The 24093-nt window shown below is 38.1% G+C and overlaps 2 protein-coding genes across 9 annotated transcripts in view; one reads left to right on the forward strand and one right to left on the reverse strand.

Annotated features, from left to right (window-relative positions):
* Positions 1-1333: 1333 nt before the first annotated feature.
* Positions 1334-3001, forward strand: INSM2 (INSM transcriptional repressor 2). The gene has a single exon (XM_032624488.1). It carries the CDS (start codon positions 1334-1336, stop codon positions 2999-3001), a length of 1668 nt encoding a protein of 555 aa, XP_032480379.1.
* Positions 3002-5205: 2204 nt separating this feature from the next.
* Positions 5206-24093, reverse strand: part of RALGAPA1 (Ral GTPase activating protein catalytic subunit alpha 1) — a 220641-nt gene continuing 201753 nt past the window's right edge. For 2 of the 8 annotated variants that reach the window (XM_032622551.1, XM_032622544.1), the window contains exons 39-41: positions 16053-16177; positions 8516-8518; positions 5206-6552 (exon numbers count right to left, since the gene is read on the reverse strand). In XM_032622551.1, coding sequence (XP_032478442.1) covers positions 6404-6552; positions 8516-8518; positions 16053-16177 — 277 coding nt within the window. In that variant the 3' untranslated portion in view covers positions 5206-6403. Of the gene's footprint in view, positions 6553-8515; positions 8519-12540; positions 12597-13472; positions 13504-15423; positions 15455-16052; positions 16178-24093 lie in introns of all 8 variants that reach the window. The other 6 variants (XM_032622552.1, XM_032622546.1, XR_004348438.1 and 3 more) reach the window with 5 other exon arrangements.

Raw genomic sequence — 24093 nt, forward strand, 5'->3', positions numbered from 1 at the left:
GTGTTATTGATGACTAGATCTGTTATGCCATAGTCTACTCTGAAAACACATCGCTCAGTCTGTTTCTGCAGTTTGGCTTAGGAAGGAGGCTTGAACACATAGTTCTTTCCCCTTCCTATTCTCAGATTGCACTTTTCTATACCATGGATTTTTGGCATTTTGTTATACATCTGTCATATATTTTCTAATTATTTCATAGTTCTCAGCTAGTATTACAAACTTTCAAATCTCTTCTAGTGCTTAAAACAGTGCTGGATGAAATTTTATTGAGCTTTTAAAGGTCCATAGCACACCTTTTGCAAAATATCTCTTATCCAAGGGGAAGCAGATGTAATCCTGATTCCACCAGTATTTCTCACTCAATCTACTCCATGCTAAACAGGTCAGTTAGGCACTGTCATGTCTCTGGGTAGTACAAGTGGAAGGTGTGAACAGAAAAACCACTTGATCTGAGGACAGTCGAAAATGAGATCCCATTTTCCCCTCCCCACTCCTATTCCCAATCGGGGAGGAGGCATTTATAAGCTCTGAGGACCAGGGCCCAGAAACCTGCTGGCGTCCTGAGCTGCAGAGGCTTTCCAGCACGCACGATCTCCCGCACTGAGAGTCCTTCTTCCCAGATGAATTCTCATAGTATCACAGACGCGCACAGTCTCGATCGATACTGGATGGCAGACGTACTCCCACCGTCAAGTGTAGGCACGGGGCGGTGGATTTAGCCGCCCTGCCGCTCTGTCGCAGCTTCTCATCAGCTCCATACGAGCATAGGACGTTAACCCGTTCCCCGGCTGACACCCAACCGGTCGCCTCCCCGTCGCCCTTCCTCTCAGCTCTGCCACCATAGAGCCGGGGCTTTTCCGTCAGACTCCCACGCGCGGGGGGCAGCAGGGTCCCGGGCCCGCAAGGAGGGTGCTGAGAGGTGGCCTCTCCGCCCGGCACCCCAGACGGCCCCTGGAGGCCGCTGAGGCACGGCGTGCTGTGCTTCCTCACACTCCGCACCTTACCTTCGGGCGTCTTCGCCTGGTGGGCGGCAGGGAGGAGGCGGCTGCAGGCAGCAGCTAAGCCGGGCGCGGGGGCCCGCGCCTCCGCCGCCCGCCTCCGGGCCCCCCGCGAGCCCAGCCCCGAGAAAGCCCCACCCCCCCCGCGGCCGCTCCCACTCCTGATTGGCTGGTCCGGCCGAGGGCGACCCGGCGGTCCCCCGGCCCGCGTCTCAGCTATAAAGGCGGTGGACACATGCCTGCGGCGGCGAAGCTCGGGCAGCAGCGGTGCTCGCCCGCTATCAGACCCCGCGGCGCCCCGGTTACTCCTTGCCCCCGAGCGCTCCGACTCCACCATGCCTCGGGGCTTCCTGGTAAAGCGAACAAAACGGACAGGTGGCTCGTACCGAGTGCGCCTAGCAGAGCGGGTCTTCCCCCTGCTGGGGCCCCAGGGGGCGCCGCCCTTCCCCGAGGAGGCTTCCAGTGCCCCTCAGCCCGGTGCGGAGAGGGCGGGACCCCCAACCCCGGAGGAGGAAGCGACCCGCGAGCTGTCGGGGTCGTCCTGTAGGGCGGCTGGGGTGAGCCCAGCGGTGGGCGGGAGGGAAGGCGCGGAGTGGAGGGCGGATGGCCGGGAGGGTCCCGGGCCCAGCCCCAGCCCCACGAAGCCGGCGGGCGCGGAGCTGCGCCGGGCGTTCTTGGAGCGCTGCCTCAGCTCGCCCGTCTCCGCTGAGTCCTTCCCCGGGGGCACCGCCACCGTGGCCGCTTTCTCCTGCTCGGTGGCGCCAACAGCAGCACCGACCTCGCGGGAGCAGTTCCTGCTGCCGCTCCGGGCACCGTTCCCAGACCCCGCGCTCCATCCGGACCCCGCGCCTCTCTCGGCCTCCCTGCACGGCCTGAAGCGGGCCACCGGCGGCGAGCGCTGCGCCAAGGCACCTCCGGGCTGCACGTCTGGGCCCGCGGCCGCCGGAGTCAAGAAGCCAAAAGCCATGAGGAAGTTGAGCTTCACTGATGAAGTCACCACGTCCCCTGTGCTGGGCCTGAAGATCAAGGAGGAGGAGCCCGGAGCGCCGTCCCGGGGCCTGGGGGGCAGCCGCACGCCGCTGGGGGAGTTCATCTGCCAGCTGTGCAAGGAGCAGTACGCAGACCCCTTCGCGCTGGCTCAGCACCGCTGCTCCCGCATCGTGCGCGTCGAGTACCGCTGTCCCGAGTGCGACAAGGTCTTCAGCTGCCCTGCGAACCTTGCCTCTCATCGCCGCTGGCACAAGCCGCGTCCCGCAGCGGCCAATGCCGCCACAGTCTCCTCAGCCGACGGGAAGCTGCCGCCTTCGTCGACCTCGTCCTCCCCGGATTCCGGGGCTGTTGCATCCTTCCTGGCGGAGGGGAAGGAGAACAACCGGGCAGAGAGAACTGCGGATCAGCACCCGCAGGCCGGGGACAGCTCCGGGACGGAGCAGCACCGGGACAGCGCCCCATCACAAGGCCTCCAGGTGTTGTCCCACCCCGATCCTTCGCTGCCTCAGGTCCCTTATACGGCGGGGGTGTTGGGGCGCCGGGTGCCTGAGCCGGGCGGGGTCAGTGCTGCCGGGGGACCCGAGATCTTCGTGTGCCCATATTGCCACAAAAAGTTCCGTCGCCAAGCCTATCTGCGCAAGCACCTGGCCACTCACGAGGCGGGCTCGGCCCGCGCGCTTGCCCCGGGCTTTGGCTCCGAGCGCGCCGCCCCACTCGCCTTCGCTTGCCCGCTGTGCGGGGCGCACTTCCCGTCGGCAGACATCAGGGACAAGCACCGGCTGTGGCATGCGGTCCGCGAGGAGCTGCTCCTGCCCGCTCTGGCCGGGGCGCCTCCCGAAGCACCGGGCCCAGGAGGGGCGTCCGACGGGAGTGCTCAGCAAATTTTTTCATGCAAGCACTGCCCGTCCACTTTTTTTAGCTCCCCAGGCCTGACCCGGCACATCAATAAGTGCCACCCCTCAGAAAGTCGCCAGGTACTGCTGCTGCAGATGCCATTGCGGCCGGGCTGTTGAGGGCGAAAGACGAAGAGGATTGAGGGTGGCCTTGGAGCAAACAGATCATGGGAATTTCTGTGGGGCTTTCTTCAACTTGCAAGTTTACCCTCTTTACTTCCTTTATTTTCTCTCCTAAAACTCCCAGTAGTCAATGTGCTGCCAGAGGAGCGGGCAGCGAAATGTAAAATCCCTCTCTAGAGCAGGTATGTATATGGTATAACCGTTCTCGGTCAAGAATGATCAGCTTTAAATCCCTTCTCACTTTCCCCACGAAAATAGGATTCCCCTGCTCCCACCAAACTCTGGAGACCCCAATGAATCCTATATGACTTGTAATTCCTATGGAAAGTCGCAGTGAATGCGTGCATGTCTCTATCTACAAAGGATTCTAGCTACCAAAAGTGGTAGTTTTTTTTTTTTTCTCTTCTTCCTCTTGTCATCGCAGGCGCCTGTGTAGTTTCTGTCTCAATAGGGTCAGATATCTTGCATTGTATATTCTGTGAATTAAAAGTTATGTGATTGGTGCCAAACTTACGTCGGGTGGGTGGGAAATACAAGACCTGTGTCTGTGGGCAGGAAATGTTAAGATGTTTGCGCGCTTTTGGGTGATATGAGAAATCTCCTTGTAAACTTTCCTTTTCTCAATTATTAAGTCCACTCTTAAGCTAGTGTTTGGAGGTGGGGAATAGCACCTCTTTACTGGAAGGAGTTGAGACACCCCCCAAATTCTCACCTCTAGCTCTCGTGTGCAGTATTCAGGAAGATACTTTAAACCTTTCTTTAAATAGCTTTTGGGAAACACAGAACTCATTTCCTGAAGTTTGACTGTTTTAGTAGGGTTTCATCCAAATTGTTTAACGCTTCTGTTGTAATCATAATGTGTATTATATACGACACTATGTTCAGCTTAAGGAAGATGTTAATACTTCTAATCCGCTATGGAAATGAATGGCAATTCATTCAATATTCAATATTTTCTTTTCAGCTGCAACCTGGTTTTGATTTTTTTTGTATTACCATACTTAGCATACATTCTGTACCTATGCCCGAATAGCCAGTTTGGGACACTGGCTGAATATTGCTTGACAGATAGCCCATATTTGTAAGATGCTTACCACCAAATAAATGTACATAGCTGGTGCTTTGTTGTGTTCTGTGTTTGTCTTAAGAATCCCATTGAACACAGCCTATTTTTAAAAGCCTCACTTCTTATCTCCCCAAAGCCAGTATCCTGCTTTATAATCTTAGTGACCCATTTAGACAGAATACAGACAGGAGAAATTATATTTTGTAAATGAATGTAATGGTGCAGAAATAAAATGGGAAAATTTCCTTATATAGTATATATACTATGAAGTATGGCTGCATAGACTGAGCTCCAAAAGGCAAAGAATATGTACTGTTCTTTAAATATTAAAGATACTTTACCACCCAAAAATGTCAACAGGAAATATATTTAAAATTTCTTCTTTTTCAAAAAGCTAGTGAATAGTTTATCTGAAGATGAATAAAACGTTAACTGTGCTAATCAACTTCGGTATTTTTAAGTTGGTATTTTCACTCCATTTTGTTACGTATCACCAAACCTTTAGCTGTTTATTTTTTTAAAAAATGAAAGCACTATAGAAATGTGTAAATAGTTACTTTATCTTTTCTGCAATTCTTCACCTTGGTTGTGGGAAACTGTCTATATTGTTTAATCTTTTTCCCAGGGACTGTCTCTATCCATGTTTATCCTTTATATAAGCTTTCACGGGACTTTTAAAGTTTATTTTCTACAGTTTCATAGGGATTTGTTTTTATTTATAAGGCAATCCAAAATTTAAGCGCACAGGAACTCTGAAAGCCTGCTATAGAAACTGTCTGTAAAAAGTTTTGTTCCTGAATGTATATTACCAAAAAAAAAAAAAAAAAGTAAAATTTAACAAATCAAAGCATGAGGGTGAGATAAATTGATGCTTTAACCAAGTGCATTGGGGGAAGTTTCTGCGAGCTCTTATGAAGGTGAAAATTTTCCTGTAGTTTTAATGACTGTGGTAGGATCTCTGAGAAATAAGGTGGGGTATATCCTGAGAAGGGAATTAAAATTCATTTTTCATGGTGAGCTAAGATAACCTAGGTTTATGCTTTATATCTCTCCATTAATCATACAGCCCTGCTTAAGTCTGAAAAAATACAGAAGACAAAATACAGAAGACAAATCAACACTCATGGACACGAAATGATAAGAATATTTTTATTGTATTATTAAATACCATCTTTTTTCCACTGTTACAAATTTGTAGATACTACATGAATGATGATACATAATTTATATTTTATAGTTTGCCAGTATGATGTATTTACACATGCAGTTAGTACCAATGTCATGCTACATTTCCTTAGGAGATGCCCGTTCAAAACAAAATGTGAGCAGCTTATCTACTGTAGGAAAATACTTCTGGAGGGTGGAAGGTACACCAACCCACACGTGCAAGTTCAGTATTAACAATATTAGATTAATTTAGACTCCTGGGTCATGTCCCCTTTTCTTTGACAATAATACACATAATTTAAGCCACACATTTATGTCAGAAAAGTTTTCTCCCTCTTTTCTCTTTTCCTACCCGCCCCACCCCATTCCTCCCTTTTTGGTACTTAAGAAAGAACATAGATATACCAGGATCCAGCAGCCAATAAGGGGCCACAATCTCAAAACAGAAATGGCATTTAACAGTGATACCATTTAAAAAGCAAAACATTAGAAAAATATTTGGAAGCTAAACATGAATCAAAGTTCAGCACAGTGATTTTTCTGGTTTTTAGATATGTCATGGCATCACCTGCACAGTAAAGAAATGAGACATTGCTTTGGGAAGAAAAAGTTAATGCTAAAATTATTTCAGCTGGAACTTGAGATACTAAAAGACCATTTATTTTAGGTGGTTTATTTTGATAATATAAATAATCCATACACATCCTGTGTATTAACAGATTTGCAACTATTACTACAACTTTACAAATGCTTAAATTTAAAGATGTACATTTATTAAAAAAATTATAAATTTACTGAGCCATAAAGTTGTAATGGGGCACGATAAATAAAATAATGAGACTATCTGTCCAATTATATTTTGGCTCAAAGTTAATTACGAAATTAAAAGTAAAACTACTTAGACATAATTATCTAGGGAAGGTAAAGGGTGTAGAATAAAACTCCCCCCCACCCCCCATACGGCAGCTTGGAGTGTGGGGGGAAAACCAACCGAATAAACAACCCAAATCTAAAATACTAAGTTACAAGTTATTTAAATCCAGTGTTTTCTAAAATAAATGTTCAGGAAGGAACATGCATGTTATGGTAAACACGAAGCCTGAAAGGGTTAACGCTATGTTCAAGCTAAGGTGGCTACTGCTGATCACTGCTGGGCTGCTGTCTCCTTAGGATTTATTGGCTGAGCCAGAGGAACGACGCAGCTTCATGGACATGCGGCTTTTGCTAGTTCGAGGAGACATTGGTGAGGCCAGGTCAGCCCCGTCTACCTGCGTTGCTGTGGGAGTTTCACTGGGTAGAATCTCTGGGTAGGAGCCTGTGGGAAACAGCAAGAGCATTAGTGCAAGTCATCCAGCCACCCATCCTGTAAGAAATAACTTTTCTGCTACAGATCTGCAGCATGGATCCCAACCCTTAGTGAGGTCTTTTGAGAGGAAAGAGCAAGCCCCAAACTTGCTTGTTATGACAGTGATCTGGTGGCTCATGTCATCATATTAGCAAGAAAGCACCAATCATTATTTCCAGAGCCAGAACCAACCAGAGAGCTCCCCAGAAAAAGCAATGGGAAGCAAAATCTTTGGGACAGAAAGGACAGGGATCCAAAGCACCATTAGCATGCACGTAAGGGCTTAAGAAGCAGGTGAGAAGGACCAATTCCTATCTCTAGGGTACAGGGTATAATCAAGAAAAGGGCCTTCATTGCTCAAACTTGAAAACAAAACAGCACCAAACGTTTCCAAAAAGGAACTTAGCAGTGTGAGACCATTATACATGCTAGGTAGTTAAATATGCTTTTAAGGAGGAGCAAGATAAATTCCCTGGGGAAGGAAGAGGACAAGAACTCTTATCTGAAAGTCAGTCAAAAAAGACAAACTGATCTCTCAAAGTGTCTCAACTTAGAATTGACAAGTAATGCTTTTGTTTTCTTAAACTTTTGCAGTTACAGTATCCAGTCATAGCAAGTAGATAACCAGTAGAATTTAGTAAGATATAAAAATTTGAAAGAAGCAAAACAAGTTGAAATTGGAAAATTGTTCATATCATTTATTTACAAAGTAGTTCTTCACCTTTGTACTTTATGTCTGAGTTATGATTCTCTAATTCACAGCAATACTACAGAACTTTGCACACCATAGGCTCTTAAATATTTCATGAATAAGAAATTACATTAAAAATTAAAAACCCTTCCAGAAAAATCTGAAAATATAACACAATAACAAATTTTTAAAAAATTCTGTATATTTTGAGGCATTTTAATCCAGATTTCCTTGGTCTTATGTACATAAAAATTATCTTTACTATGTACATAAAAATTATCTTTACGAGTGTCACAAACAAAGACATGTCACACAGGTTGCAGGCTTAAACTTACACAGCTCCGAACTCTGTAGGGAAACTTTTGGCATATTTGTTAGCCAGCATAGCACCACACTGACACTTCGAGCTTGGGAATACTTATACGACTATTTCCATATAATGAAACATTTGTGCTTAAACTGAAGTTATGAATATTTATAAGGAAACATAAAACTGTTCAATAAGGGGTACAGATCCTACTGAGATGTCTTAGGAAATTAAGAATGTATCTCTGTAGAACACTTAAAAGGTTTTAAGGCCAAATATTATACTTAAGAACAAACATACACTGTCAAGGAAAAAACATTTTATCAATAATCCTAATCCAGGTAAATTGCCCTCCTTTTTAAAGTAACCTCTCCAACATTCTCTTTTCTAATTGAAATGAGGTTGACCTTCAAAATACAAGAAGGACATATATTTCTGTCCACCTTTACTCTTCCTGAAGATCTGAGTTGGTTCATACTGGGCCCATACTGGAAAACCTAGAGGAGAATATGAATCCACGGACCTTTTTAGGGAAGCACTGCAGGTGGATGGCAGAAGGAAGGTGAAGAGCAGTAGCTCATGCTTTGCTGGTAATGCATACTATTCCCGGCCAGTCATGAGAGGCCTTCCCATGGCTGTTTACCTTGAGATGGCCAATGTTTTCTAGTGGAGGTTTTGGGAGGAAGAGAACTATCACTGCATTTCTTTCTTTGTTGTGAATGAAGAAATGGAGTAGCGAGCAGAAGTGAGAAAACAAAAGAGAAGATAGATAACAGATATGAGCGACAAAGTGCAGAATCTTACAGGTGTTAACAGAGGAGTAGAGAAGACAGTAATCAGGTTTTTATTATGAAACACAATTGGGCATGCAATGCATTAGGGTGATGAGGTTTCACAATGGACAAATGCTTTGTAAATTCAAATGTTATACTTACCCACTAACAAAACAAGTTCAAACAGGAAAAAAAGAAAAGAAAAAAAAGTCTATGAGAGATTCTTTAAACATCTACCTTTTAAAGTGTTCATTGTACTGGTGGCATGTTATGCTAACCACTCAGTCATAAAATCTCTAGGGCTGTACTGTCCAACGTGGTAGCCATAGCCACATCACAGTTAATTAAATTAAAATTATAAATAAATGCAACAAAATTATAAATAAATGCAAAAAATAAAATTAAATAAAAATTAAAAATTTGGCTCCTTGGTGCACTGGCCACATTTAGATTGTTTAGCAGTCACATGTGGTTAGTGGCAACCATACTGGACAGCGCAGATACAGAACATTGCCATCATCACAGAAAGTTTTATTACAGAACACTGCTTTAGAGTACGCCAAATTCAAAGAATATTTTCCTCAAAAACAGCAATTCCTCTATGTCTCCCCTACTGCCTTCAAGGTGAAACCCCCTTTCACGCAACTGAGTCAAATCAGGCTAATGTTTAGTGTGTGTGGTATACAGTACCGCCTCATGTTTTAGCTAATGATGTTTGTGATAAATACTCAGCATACCCAAACTCTATAAATAATTTATGGTGGATAGATCTCAACTTTAGATTTAAAGAATAATGTGATACTTATACTTCATTTCACATCCTATTCTGTCTAAGTATTGATTTATATCACCTGAGTCATAAAGAATATTGATTTATTTATTTCTATTGATAATATATCCTCTCAAGTATAAAGTTTAAAAAGTATAGGCTCCTATGTTTCACGTATAGTATCTATTAATAACATTTTTACAGTACACAGACTGTTGTCTGTACCTTGATGGAATAATAAACTGATTCATATGTTGTACACTGATTACAATGAGCTATTATTACAAATAACATGATGAATATGACTTTGAGGATCTATAAAGATTGTAAAAGGGAACCCAATGCATTGTTATTTATTGTGGCTTTGGTTATACTGCTTGCTGACAGGTATGACCACTTTAAAACTGCTAAAGTTACTGGACCTACTAAATATAGCCTTTAAAAATATTGTGACTTTGAAAGCAATTCTAATTAACATTGAAATAAGAGGCAGCGTCATCTTAGAAAGAGCATGGGTTAGAAAGACCCATGACAAGTTTGTCATGTTACTAGATGCTGGATATTGGGCAAACTAACCGGAGACAGTTGTCTTATTTGTAAAACAAAGACAATACTAGTTATTTTGCAAGGTTGTGGGGAATGAATGCCTACATATGCAAAGATCCTGGAACACAGCAGGTATACAATAAGTGTACCTATATAATAAAACTACGATAAGAGCAAACATTAATAGACTTTAGATCAAAAAAGATGAGGATTAGAAAAGAAGGAATAGAAACTAGAAATATTTTTGAAGAAAATGACCACTTAGAAAACATCAGTTGTTAAAATGTGGAGAACTCAACGTAACTGTTTAGTTTGGGGGAAAATAAAGAATATCCACTTTTATGTTAATATCCCTATAAAACATAACCTTACATTAAAGGACAGATTACCCAAATAATCTTACTGCCTTAATATTGTTAAAGGAGTTGGTAAGTGATTAAGATTGGTGTGGACGCACCACTGAGTGTCATAAAGTAACACATAATTTAAAATAAAACAGTACAGAAACGCAGGCAAACATGAGGTTTCAAGATATTCAAGAACTACCATTGCTGTAGACTTAGAACATATCGGTCTAAGCTTGTCATATTTTATCTCCTTACAAACGGGAAAACTGGGTTTAGGATAGATTAATTCATTTGAGTTCATGCAGATAAGAAATAGCAGAGCTAGGATTTAAATCCAGATCAGTCTGATTCCAAAGCCCATACCTCTCCCACGGCAACCTTAAAACTATACTAAAAATAAATAAATAATAAAAAATGATTTTTCAATGGGTGGAAAAGTAGAGCCTTCAAAATAAAAAATTTTAACAACTTCTAATTTGCAAATATGACAGGTTACTGGGCAATTTCTCTCCTCTCTCAATATCAAGAAGGGACTGAAAATATTTAGACTAAATGAGTAATTATAATACTTCAAGTGCTCTGAAGTCAGATTCGGACTTTACCAAGTGACTGTTGGTAAGGCTTTTTGTTTTTGTCTCATAGAATTGCCATGGAGATTCAGTGAGAGGATGCATGTATAGTACTTAGCACACTGCCTGGCACTCAGTAATCACTCAATTATTATTTTCATTACACAAATTTTACATCTGAATGAATGCTCTATATGAAAACTGAACCTAGTAATTATTGTTATAAAAGGTTAATGGACTTTATTTAAGATTAATATTATTTGCTTCTTGGTCAACAACATACAAGCCAAATTTCTAAGTTTAAAATACTGAAAAGAGAACACATTTGGCTGCTTATAATTTCAGGCTAACCTAGTGATAAATAAATATGATTATTTTTAAAAACATTTGTTTTTAAAAACACAGTAAACAAACTTATAGCTTATGTTATATGTTGAAGGAAACATTTTCTACTGGCACTTACAAATAATATTTAGGATATATATAAAATAACTATCTTCTGAAGAGCTACAATCTTTTCTTCCAGATCATTTCAAAGCCTGGGAAAAGGAGACAAGTTTAATGCCTAAATTTTGATGATTCATTCCATTCAAAGATTCAAAGAGATGGGCCTTACAATCATAATACTATCTCATCTACATGTGGCAATACAGATTTTGTGAATTAACAGCAAAACTGAGGTTAGAATTAAGGAAGATTAGACACTACTCTAGGTCTTCAAAATCACTGTTAGATTATCTCTTATTTTGATGGCATAGAAATATTTGAATCTTATTACTAATTTTTAGAAGATTTACTTAGATAGGAACCTATACGTTTTCTAAAGGTAATTATGCAAAGTGGTATGTATGTATACGTATATTTATGTATGTATACAGTGGACCCTTGAATGTAGGGGCTAGGGGCGCCAACCCTCTATATAATGTGCCTATAACTTATAGTCAGCCCTCTATACATGCAGTTCCTCCCTATGGTTCTGGTTCCTCTGTGTCTATGGTTCCGCATCCAGGGATTCAACCAATCTCAAATTGTGTAGTACTGTAATATATACTGTTGAAAAAAAAATGCATGTTTAAGTAGACCTGTGCAGTTCAAACCCATGTTGTTCAAGGGTCAACTGTACATGTATATGCATATGTGTGTGTATATATGTATATACATGTGCATATATAGAGGGAGTCAAATACCAATCACCCCTTTAATTTTTAAAGTATTGATACTAAAATCTCTAAATTTGTAGAGAAACAAATCCAAAGAGAGGTACATACTAGTTCAACTAATAGAGTATTAGCTGTAATTCTAGATATGCTACATAATAGGCATTGAAAAATACTTATGGCTGATGATAGTAAAAAGACATAATACTGGAAAAAAACTGGGTGTATGATATATATATTTTATTATTTTTTTTTTGCTATACATACATTTTCTCTGTTGCGGGCAGCACACACATTTGTGCTGGACCCGAAGGCTCACTGCGCTGTTCAGGGTGTCCCCACCCCTCACTGCTGGCCGCTCTTAAGTGTGGTGTGGATAGACCAGGCTTCCTCCTCAACAGCTGTCTTTTCCCTTTTTCCAAAATTGCTGTGTCTGGCTCTGCACATTCCCTTTCCTCCTCTTCCCTTTTTTTTAAAAATTAATTTTTATTGGAGTATAGTTGCTTTACAATGTTGTGTGAGTTTCTACTGTACAGCAAAATGCATCAGCTATGCATGTGCATATATCCCCCCTCTTTTTTGGATTTCCTTCCCATTTAGGTCACCATAGTGCATTAAGTAGAGTTCCCTGTGCCGTACAGTATGTTCTCATTAGTTATCTATTTTATACATAGCATCAATAGTGTATATATGTCAATCCCAATCTCCCAATTCCTCCCACCCCACCCCTTTCCCCCTTGGTATCCACACATTTGTTCTATGTGTGTATTTTTAATAAGAAAGATAACTTAATATTTACTGTGCACTTGCAGTAAAACAGGATCCTGTTTCTTCTTGTTGGCATTCTAGATTTTTCTTTTATTTAAAAAAAAATTGGAGGGGGAGGAAAAAAAACAACTTGATTTGAAAAGACAACGTGACATTAGGGAAAAATATCTAGATTTTGAACTGCCAATATAATCTGGCCAAGAAGAGAAGTAATTTCATTTTAAAGTTTAGAGTCGGAGGAGAGGTGTTCATGAATGTTAAAAAAGAAGGTTACAGTAAAACTTTTGATATTTTCCACACACATGCCTGACAAAGATAAAGGGATTTTTTTTCCTGTAATTTTTTTTTTAAATAAAGGACATGAAAAATCTAATAATGTTTTAATGTAGTTATGGAAGATCAACAAAGTGTGACATCATGATATCTCCCTCAGTGACCTTAGGGATAAAAATAATTTCCCTTAAGTATCAGTCTACTGCCACAGACAGTCCATTTTGAGAAAATACAGTTATGAAATTTATGGATCTACTATGATATACGAAACATGTTTTTTGTATCTATTTAAATAATACTAAAAATTATCTAGAAGAAGCCCCATTGGATTTCAGTGTCATCACAGTTGATACATTACTGTTAACCAGGAAGTAGGTTTTAAATAAGCTTGAGCCAAGTTAAGTTTTAAGCTAAACTTAAAACAGTATTTTTCCACTACTCCACTGAATAGTATTATGTTATAGGTTTGGTTAGAAAGAACAGATTATATCCTTTATATGATTACCGTACTGGTATTCCTTTAAATTGTAATTTCAATTTATTGCATTAGTATTGATTAGTATTAGTTTATATGGATGGGGTATGCATGGGATATCTAAAGTTGATTCTCAATTGCGGTTGATTCTCGATTACAAGTTAAAAGGAAATGGGGGAAGAACAAAGGGTGTTTTGTTTGACACTTTGTCTTACCTTCAGATAAACAGAACTGATATTTAATGATCTAAATCTCAATGGGGCAAATCAATTTTATCATCATGTTAAAAAGTAATAATGGGGCTTCCCTGGTGGCACAGTGGTTGAAAGTCCGCCTGCCGATGCAGGCGAAACGGGTTTGTGCCCCGGTCCAGGAAGATCCCACATGCCGCGGAGCGGCTAGGCCCGTGAACCATGGCCACTGAGCCTGCGCGTCCGGAGCCTGTGCTCCGCAACGGGAGAGGCCACAACACTGAGAGGCCAGCGTACCGCAAAAAAAAAAAAAAAAAAGTAATAATGAACCTAAAAATCTTCACATTATGTAATTTTTGAAAACCATAAGTCAGGTCCATATGGCTATTACATGGCCTATTTCATGTCTTCTCTCTCAACTTTGACTTACAACTTTAAAGGGACTTCTACATTTATGGGTTGGTTTGTGACAGGAAAATCAAAATCTGAGATGACTGGGAATAAAAAATCATTCTTCAGATATCATAATGTTTTTGCTACTGTAAAGGAGTAAATATTTCCTTTTTATATTATTGTGCTGAATTGAAAACCACTAATAAAAATTTTTATCTTTCATAACTATTAAAGTCTGCAAAAAAACATAAAAATGTATTAAGTAACACTGGAAAAGTTATTTACAGTGTTTAAAAACACCTTTTAAAAATTCAAGTGCATGTTTCTAACAGTTCCTAAAGGCAAAGATAATTTAAAAAAATTAACCAAAGAGCCTTGACTTGGCTGCTGTATCATTCTTTACCTAATGTCTCAGAAAGTGAGAATACTACTTACTTCCCATGTTATACATCTGGCCGAATGTGCAGGATAATATGCAAAATATAAGAAGAACATTAAGAAGAGGAATATGAAGGACTCCAGCTAGTAAACAGCTACAACATGAAAACTGACAGCCTTTATACATTTAAGGGGAAAAGTTAGTCTGAACGTGGCTTTATTATCAATATTTTTCATTTGTGAAATTTATGGCTCAACTCTATGTATGGTACACAAAAGTGTTATTCATGTCTATTTTAATAATGTCTGATATTTTATCAGATATTCTCTATTATTAAAAATGAAATGTCCAGGTATACTTAACTAGTTTTTATTTTGTTGTTCATTAACTTATTTTTAGTATCTTTCTTTTACCATCTTTCTTATGCCGAGCTGAGTAATTTTAGATAGTGTCAACCCAGTCTAATATAATTTTCTCTTTGCTAGGTCTTTTATATAATTAATTGAAAGGGCTCCAAGTTTTTTTGTAAAATTATTTTTATAATGGCCAATTAATTGGTGACAGGAATGGAAGCTTTAATTTCATCGACTTTAATTGAGAATTACAGTAATATTTTTTGCAAGCAAATTAGGCCAGTAAAGGCCAGTACTGTGCCTCTTAAACTACTTGATATAAAGAAAACTTATATAATATGAAGAGAATCTGAAGGCTTATTAAGATGAACTTCAGGTATACTGTATTCTCTTTTCCTGCTTCCCTTGAACATCATTAAAACAGTCATCTTTGTATTTCAGGTGCCTAGTATGGTGTGAGGCACACAACAGAATAACTATTTGATGAGTTAAGATACCCAATAACAATGCAACACATTACAAAATACAAAGACACACCATTTCAGTTCAGTAGTACTACATTTTCATGCTGAGAAACAAAAAGGTCAATACAACAAGGTGTAACTAACTTCAACCAAGGGTTCTATTATTAGTTATTTTTATCCCAGAACCAGTGTTAGTGTTTCATGCAGACCTAAGTTAGTAAGTATACTTCTGGAAGAAATTTAGTGACAATTTCTGAAATGTTTAGTATGAACCAGGGCAGTGTTAAGTTTGCTTATTAACTGAGTTACAAGCTTAGTGCTTGCTAATTTTTAAAAAAGGAAATGGGGGAAGAACAAAGGGTGTTTTGTTTGACACTTTGTCTTACCTTCAGATAAACAGAACTGATATTTAATGATCTAAAGAGGGAAAATAAAATAAATGAAACAATCATAAGGAGTGCAAAGAATTACAGAATAGGAAGGCCATGAGTCATTTTTTTTCTTACTGATTTCTTCAAAATTAGTTAATTGTAAAAATGCAGTACCCTCTTATAATCTTTAAATATTACAAAATAATTTACTCTAAGTACTTCTAAATCTAGACCAATTATGTTAACTTTATTTGTAAAATCAGAGATGATAAGGTAATATTCTTGGCCATAAAATTTGATCCTCTGAAGTTGAGAGTGCCTGCTCAACTTGTATTTCTTTTGCAGATACTTCAGTAACGATTCCGTGAAACACAATAGTTACTGCCCATTAGCTCAGATAAAATGTAGTGTATGTGCTTTTATGAAGACTGTTGACTTTTAAAGGAACTGTATTTAGGTAAAAGAAAGTATAAATCAAATTTAAAGGCCAAATATGAAAATAATGATGAAGACTATTTATATTTCAATGACTGGAAGTTTATTCAAGCAAGTTTTCCATTATTTTAAGAGTTTTTTAGAACAAAAGGGTATTGCATTTCAAGTTCCAATAATGAACAGTAACTAATACTTGCTTTTAATCTTACCGGCATCAGATGGTAAATGATGGTAGGGAGCTGGAGAAAAAACCTGTGCTGCAAAATCTTCAAATGTCGTTGGTTCTAAATGGTGCTGGACAATCGTTTGCAGATATCGCGCTCTCTCCTCATAGCTGATTTCCTTCAGTTAAGGATGAACTTAAATGCAGCATACATTGGGAAAGAACCGATCGCATCAAAAAGGACTACTATCACTGCTAAGCCATTACTTCTTAATAAATATAATTATTAACTATTCTTGCATATCATTAAAAGTACAGCTTTTTAAAGAGAAAAAAATGTAGCATTTAACATAAGTTTACTCTTCAGGATATCACTATACCTGGCAGCTTAACAGGAAGACATTTATTAGAAAATAATTAATAGTAAACTGTTGGAAGAAAGAAAGGCAACAGTTTACTTGGGAAAGGATTCAACTGCTATCAGGTCAGCCTAGGGCTCCTCTTATCTTGTTAATCAGCTTCGATCTGCAGATGTACTCTGAAAAGCCACGCAATAAATACTATAATGCTTAAAATACTATGTCTGAAATTCTGTTTTTCATTTGTAATAATTTATTGTGAAAAATTCCTGCATATCATCTTTTTCTAAAATCCCTGCATTTTCCCAACAATCGTTCTCATTTTGAATGGAAGACTACTGTTGCTGTAATCCTCGAACTTAACTCCATGCAGTTAAGATAAATACACAGCTGAATCTGTATGTCAGGAAAAAATACCTAGTCAATTATAACACTGAAACAAGCAGGAATATTTGCAGAGAGTCCACAGGACTCCTACATACCGTCTAACAAAGCATCTACAGGGCACTGACACTGACAGAAAAATACTGTACTTCCCTTTCACCACATTTTCTTCTCTGATATTATTGACAAGCAACCAGTACCTTGAAGTGTTGTTGCTTTTGAACAACCCACTCCAGGCTTCCTGTTTCAGCAGGCCTGATTGTGCTGTTAGCACAGAGAGGGCGAGAAAGAGAGAGAATTTTTCTGTTGTTCACGAAAGCAACTATGGAAATGGCTGTCAAAATGTAGAGCAGCAGGCAGCAACATACAATTATCAGGAAAAACTCACATGCTGACTTCGTGTCGTATAGTTCCTGAACTGAGAAATCAGTTAACCTTTCTTCTACAACTTTTAAAAGTTTTCCAGCTGTACTCAGTGTGCTATGTTGATAGGCTTTACCTAAGACATTTAACTAAGTGTAAAGGATAATAAAAATTTGCTTATTGGTTCTTCTTTATTCATTGAATTTTCCCCAAAACCCATTTTAATATTTTACCCTCAAAATTCACTATTCTCTCTCTTTTTAAAATTGCAATTCAATTGTTGTAATCCTTTAGTTCCAGAGATTGTAGACCGAGTCTACAATCAAGACCGAGAAAAAATTTTGAGAGGAAGATAATTTAAAATGTTAATTCAGTGGGAGATACCATAGCCAGTTACATTTACAAAAGATTATTGATTGAGAAAAGAAAAAAAAAAAGAAGAGTTAAAGGTAAGTCTGTATTCATTACGCACTTGACTTAGACTGTGATGTCTTTTGCCACCTAAATGACTTGAGTAACCTCTTCTTATACTATGATTTATTTTATGTATCAAATATTGAAATAATCTTAATTCCAATTCCTGGCAATCCATTATTTTCAATTCTGGGGTTGAACTTCAAGAGAATTTTACTCCTGAAATGGGTAGCAACAGGACAAGATGCTATATTGAAAGGATTTTATGGAAGGATCATATAGACGTTTTTGAGTGTTAACACAGAAAAGTAATATAGCACACTTTTAAAAGAGGGTATATGGTTATAAATGAAAGGGGATGAAACTGATGGTTCAATCTAAATAATACCACATATCTCACAACTTGTTGGAAAGTACTTTTTTCATTGGGGGAGATTCACAGCTGCCGAATTTTCTGCAGTTAATAGAGTCCTTTGATTCACAGCAGTGCCCCTTGTACAAAAAATACTGGCCTTTGTGTATTACCAGAAACTAATTTTCTATTTGGCTGAAAAGGGAAAAATGGGGTTATTGCTTCTCCCTCCTACAGAGCTTTTCATTATGCCTGATGCACTCAACTTCTAAGCTCTTCTGAGAAAAAAAATAACTGAAGAGGCAAGAGGTAGAAAAATGAGCTTGTTAGCACATTAGAAGTGAAGTATCTTGGTGGGCCCTAGAAATTCCCAGTGGTGTGTTAACTTATCACTCTATGCATGCTGGCACTGATAGTCTCCCAATTGATCACTCTCTTTTCGCACCAAAGGTGCTGCCAGGAAGCAAAGGCTGAAGGCCCACAGGAGAACAGTCTGCTATCAAAACAAGCTGTTTTTAAAAGTCTACTTGAATGGGTAAAATGCTTCATGAAAAGTAGGGTGGAGACACCTACCTGCTTTTAAAAATGCTCTACTTTCAGAGGGCCTATAAATGAAATATTTTACTTTACCTTATTATATTTAGAGTTTACACAAAAATTAGGCAGAGAGAAAGCAAATTTAATATTTCTAAAGCAAGGAGATTATTAGAGCAAGAAATGAATATCTAGAGAAGATACATTTATTTCTTATTTTTTTAACATCTTTATTGGAGTATAATTGCTTTACAATGGTGTGTTAGTTTCTGCTTTATAACAAAGTGAATCAGATCTACATATACATGTATCCCCATATCCCCTCCCTCTTTTGTCTCCCTCCCACCCTCCCTCTCCCACCCCTCTAGGTGGTCACAAAGCACCAAGCTGATCTTCCTGTGCTATGCGCTGCTTCCCACTAGCTATCCGTTTTACATTTGGTAGTGTATATATGTCAATGCCACTCTCTCATGTCGTCCCAGCTTACCCTTCCCCCTCCCTGTGTCCTCAAGTCCATTCTCTACGTCTGCATCTTTATTCCTGTCCTGCTCCTAGGTTCTTAAAGATACATTCTGAAGTGTAATTCTATTTCACTATACAAAAGGAGATTCATAAAACTCTGAAGAAACCCTAATATATAAAGCTATAGAAACTAAAATTATCTAGACATAATGTATTCATTTTGTATAAAAACACATGATGTATTTAATAAAACTGCAAAAAAACGTAATTAGAGAAAATGATGCTTTCTAAAACAATTTTTTAAAGTTCAAGTATAGGTGGCAGAGTGAAGGAAAACAATCATTAATGGTTGAATTTAAATGAAAAACTGCAATGGTTATTACAAATTAGCCCACTGTCTGAAGTTTCCTTCTGGGGGATTATTTTCAGAAAATACTGTTAGCTTAGTAAATTATTATAGACTACAGTAACTCACCTTCTAAAAGCTAAATATTCTAATTTTCCAAGTGTGATGTAGTCAAATAAATAAATAAACAATATGAAAGCAACCCAATCTACAGTACTTACATCTTTTCCCTTTTTACTTTGGAAAACATATATTAAGGAGATATAATGAACTCTAAGTACTTAAACAATAGTCCTGAGTCCACAAACAAGGTATTTTTTGTGATTGAGATGATGATAAAGTTCCAAACAGTGATGTTAGCATCTGCAATGGTAACCATAGTCCAAAATAGTTAATTCCTATATCTCCTTATAATATGTTAGACACTTATTCCTTAAAAGGCAGCTCTCTAGGGAAGAGTTATTAGTACCTATAAATTGCGTGGCATACACAAACTTGATGGCTAATAACAACAGGATAAGCTCAAGCTATATTCCTACTGTAACTGTGTGTTGCCACTGGCATTGAAATTAAATAAATTGAAATGGGTGAAATGATAAAAAGATGATGATAAACTTACAAATTCAGAACAAAATTTAAAGTACAAGTCTAAGTTGAATTAAGATGTTTTTTGTTGCAAATCTAAAACAACCCAAGCCAAAAACTAGCTAACAAAAAGCCATTTGATGAAGGAGACTTTTAGCTGGTAGGAATCTTTAATACAGAACTAGCCAATCAAAAGAAATAACACACAGGTGCTGCAATCACAGCAATATAATTATCCACTAATCCTCCTTCCTTCTACTTTCTGCAAAAATGGAAATGGGGGGAAGGAATATTACCATTCTAAAAATAAGAAAAGGGAACGGAATGATTTTTATAGTATAAATAAATAGTTTAAACCCAATCTGTACTTCATTAATATGAAGTTAATACCAGTATTCAATTAACTACTTTTGATTTTAAACTTATCATATGAAATAATAATGGCCCCCTGTCACTGTGTCAAGCCCAGCTGTTATGAAACTAGGGTTCAGTTTCAGCCCACTCCTGGAAAGAGGTGCATGAATTCTCTGTGCCACAGTTTCTCTGAATGTTAAATGGAGATCCCCCCACCTGCTCCTATTTATGTCATAGGGCTGTTGAAGATAAAGGATATAAATACAAAGTAAACCAAAAGTCCCTCTACATCTGTGATGAAAATAGTTATTTTGACCTTTGACTCAAGTCTTTGTAAACAGCAGGTGCTGTCTCCACTAGGACAATTTTCAGTATCATCAGTTTAAGAAATATACCTGTGTACATGTGCAAGAACTCTGATAATATTTCTTGTTTATGTTATGTACAAGAGGAACTTTTGACTTATTCTGGTAAGAGAAAACTCTGATTGCTCATGAGAAAAAACACAATATGAAGAAAAGAGACTGCAGACAGTTAATTAGAAACACTTTTTTCAACTTTACTAATGTATAGGGAGAACAGATAAAAGGTAGATTTGGTTTTTAAAGAAGCAACAACCCTTCATTCGTCACAATAATTCTTAATAATACAATGTAATTTTGAACTGCTTCTGCTGTCAGAAAAGGCATAACTTTCAGTTTTGTGATCATTAATTCCATGGCACGCCCAGGAGGTTGTATAAATACTTAGGTCCAATGTAATTTGTGACTAGTCTCAAAGAAATAGAAATTTGTGTGTGTGTAAGTATATGTACATGTGTATATGTATGTATGTTTATGTTTGTATGTATGTTGTACATAGCAAGAATATAAAGTATAATTTTTCACAAAAAGGAGTTACGAAAATTACAGACAGACAACAAAAGCATATCATTGCTTAACTAATTTCCTCTTAAATTCAGGTTTAATATTTTCTTTCCTAAACAAGAAAAAACGACTGGCTCCTTTTTAAGTAAAGGCAAAGCATGAAGTGTCTGTCTGTATCTGTGCTCAACAGCATAGCCTCAAGGATTTAGGGCCCATTCTGAAATTCCTAATTTAGTAAGCACTTGCCCACACTCATATTAATGTGGTTTCTTTGCCATTTTAGCAGTCAGGAATTTCATCTCCCTTCTCTGTATACAAAATTCCAAGAACAGTAATTGCAGGAAGAGAAAGAGTTTTACCTATTAAAAATTTCTTGCAAGTACTACTTACAATATTTACAAAGTCTGTAAGATGGTTGGTAGTTTGAAATTGGCTATGGTGGGAGTTTTCACATCATAGAACTCAAAAAATGCCACAAATCGAGGCCTCCTCCTGCTCTCCAGAGCCAGTTGTTAAGCATCAAGTGTGCCTCATTCCTCACGCTTGTTCTCCTAATAAACTAGTGGGAGACTAATGTCTGAGGGTGGAGGCCATGCCTTTTTATCTTTATATCTCTAGCACCTAGCACAGGGCCTAGCAGCACTCAATGACTGTTTATAAATTATAGAATGAAAGAAGTTGGTTTGGTAGTTGATTAGGAGCCTGTTATGCAGACAGCCCCCTTCCTCTAATCTCACTTTGGCTCCCCAGAGACAAGGCCCTTTGGGGCAAATACAGTTGGGACTCTCCTAGGATTGAACTCAGAGAGTCTGGTTCCACCCCTACCCTTAATCTTGCTGACCTTCTCCGGAAGAAGAAAAAGTGAGTAAAGCACAATGTATACATATGTAAGGTGTAACATTAAAAGAAAATTGATATTAATTTCTTAAAAAATTATAACAATTGCCTACAGAAGAAATTCTATAAATGTTGCAAGTAATTACAACTCATTACAATTTAGCATTTAAATAAACATTTTGCCCTATTGGTTGTGATAATTTTAGTTAGAACTAGAGGAAGGATACAACAATGATCTACAAACGTTAATGTCAGGAAACTTAGCAAAATCAGCAAAATGTTTATTCAGCAATAAGCCTTGCCTGGAAGGAGAATATAAAGATTCGCTCAGAAAAACAAAGCTGCTGACCGGTAGAGTTCGGACTAGAACCTTGGTCATTTAATAGTCCAGTGCTCTTTCTACAGACAATCTCAATGATCTGGATTTTAGATGGGAAAAAAAAAAGTATAAAAGGCATTTTAGTCAGCTCAAGGATGGCCAACACAATGACTACTAGCTTAAGTTCTAAGACTGGCAATTTTTCAAAAATCTTTGTTTATATACTAGAATATCATATGTAGTATAGTAATAAAAATCCATGGCATGATCTAAAATAAAACTGAGAAAATAAACCACAGTTGACTTTTTAGTTCTAAAAGGCCTTGAAGTATCTTCAAACATTCTGAGTCCGTATGATTACACAGGGTCTTGAAAACTTAATGAAAAATAATAATTTTATTGAGATATAGCATATGGGTAGATATATTCTGCAATTACATCTGCAGGATCTAATAATTATTATTATCAGGAGTAAAGTGGCATACTTCCCTGAAATATACAGGGCAATTAAGTATCCCAAGGACTAACAGGCACTGCTCATTTATAAAATAAAAGTAAACTATATTGCTTACTTTATAAAGAAGATCTAGTAAATTAATTAATACTCCATTTCTTTCCTACAGTAGCTAATTTCTTTAAGAAACATGCAGTCTAGTTCATATGCAGTAAAAATAAAATTCCCCTAAATAAATAGCACGAATCTTGGAATTATTTGTACTGTTATTAGAAATTCTGAAAATCTGCAACAGGTTATGACCAATTATTGTGTATGATTTTTATGATGCTTTATATTAATGAAATTCTTTAGTAGTTGATACTATCTACACCATGAAGGAAAAGCTGTGATTTGTCAGAGTAGACAAAGCTGGGCTTTAATCCATCCTTTTAAGCATGCTGCCAAGTCTATATTGTTTTCACTGCGTCTCAATTAGGAGACAGGCAGGACACCTGGTACTTCTTTATCTAAGTCCCATGGGCTGCCAGATGACTCAAAATCCATAACAGGTGCTAAGGCACTGTGAGGATAGTCCTATTATTGAAAGCTGGAGCTGTATAAAATTTGGACCATATATAATTGCTCATAAATCAGTCAATTACTAAATGAAAACATTAAGTAAAACGTTGATAAGCCCAATTCTAACAAACTTCATGTAAATACATTTAAAAAGATTAACCTTAAATAAATAGGATTAAAAATTTAAACCTACCTAAAGGTTCTGAAAATCCTTCCTGATTTAATAATCTAATAATCACTGGCAGTTTCTAAAAAGGACTAACATGATTATCAAATATGTGCATCTATTACACTTTCATGAAAGTGGTATGAAACAAAACATCTAAAAGAAAAACTAAGTTACCTGAATTTCAAATTTAATGAAATTAAAATTTTGTACTCTCCTTCTTGGTAAGATCTGCTTGAAAATACTACCATTAAGTAATAATGAGACTTTCATAGTCAACAGAGACCTGCTTCAAAATTACTAGTATTACAGTAAGAGTTTAAAAAATATTGGGGGGAGACTAGGAACAATCACTGTGTTGTTCCTCTTAGGAACAAAAATTTCAGTACATTAAGTTGAGGAAATGAATGTCTGCGTTTGGACTAAATACTAAACTTGGGTTCTATGAGAAGACTGCAAAAAAGAAAAAAATAACTAAGTGAAATTTTACAGTGTACAATTACTTAAGTGTTATCTCTACCTAAATGTGCACTAACTTAATTAAGATTCTGTTTAAATGCTATAATTATCAGGAGTACAAAAAAAGTGATTTATTATCATGGTAAGTAGTTACAAAGTACAGCAAACTGTCATTTAAGACAGTGTCATAGCATCTATGATAAACAGTATATTGGCTTAAACTAATGCACTATATGCCCCCAGGGAATAATAGGCTCAGCGACTGGACTTTA

The sequence above is a fragment of the Phocoena sinus genome, chromosome 2 (assembly GCF_008692025.1).
Source record: "Phocoena sinus isolate mPhoSin1 chromosome 2, mPhoSin1.pri, whole genome shotgun sequence".
Taxonomy (NCBI): Eukaryota; Metazoa; Chordata; class Mammalia; order Artiodactyla; family Phocoenidae; genus Phocoena; species Phocoena sinus.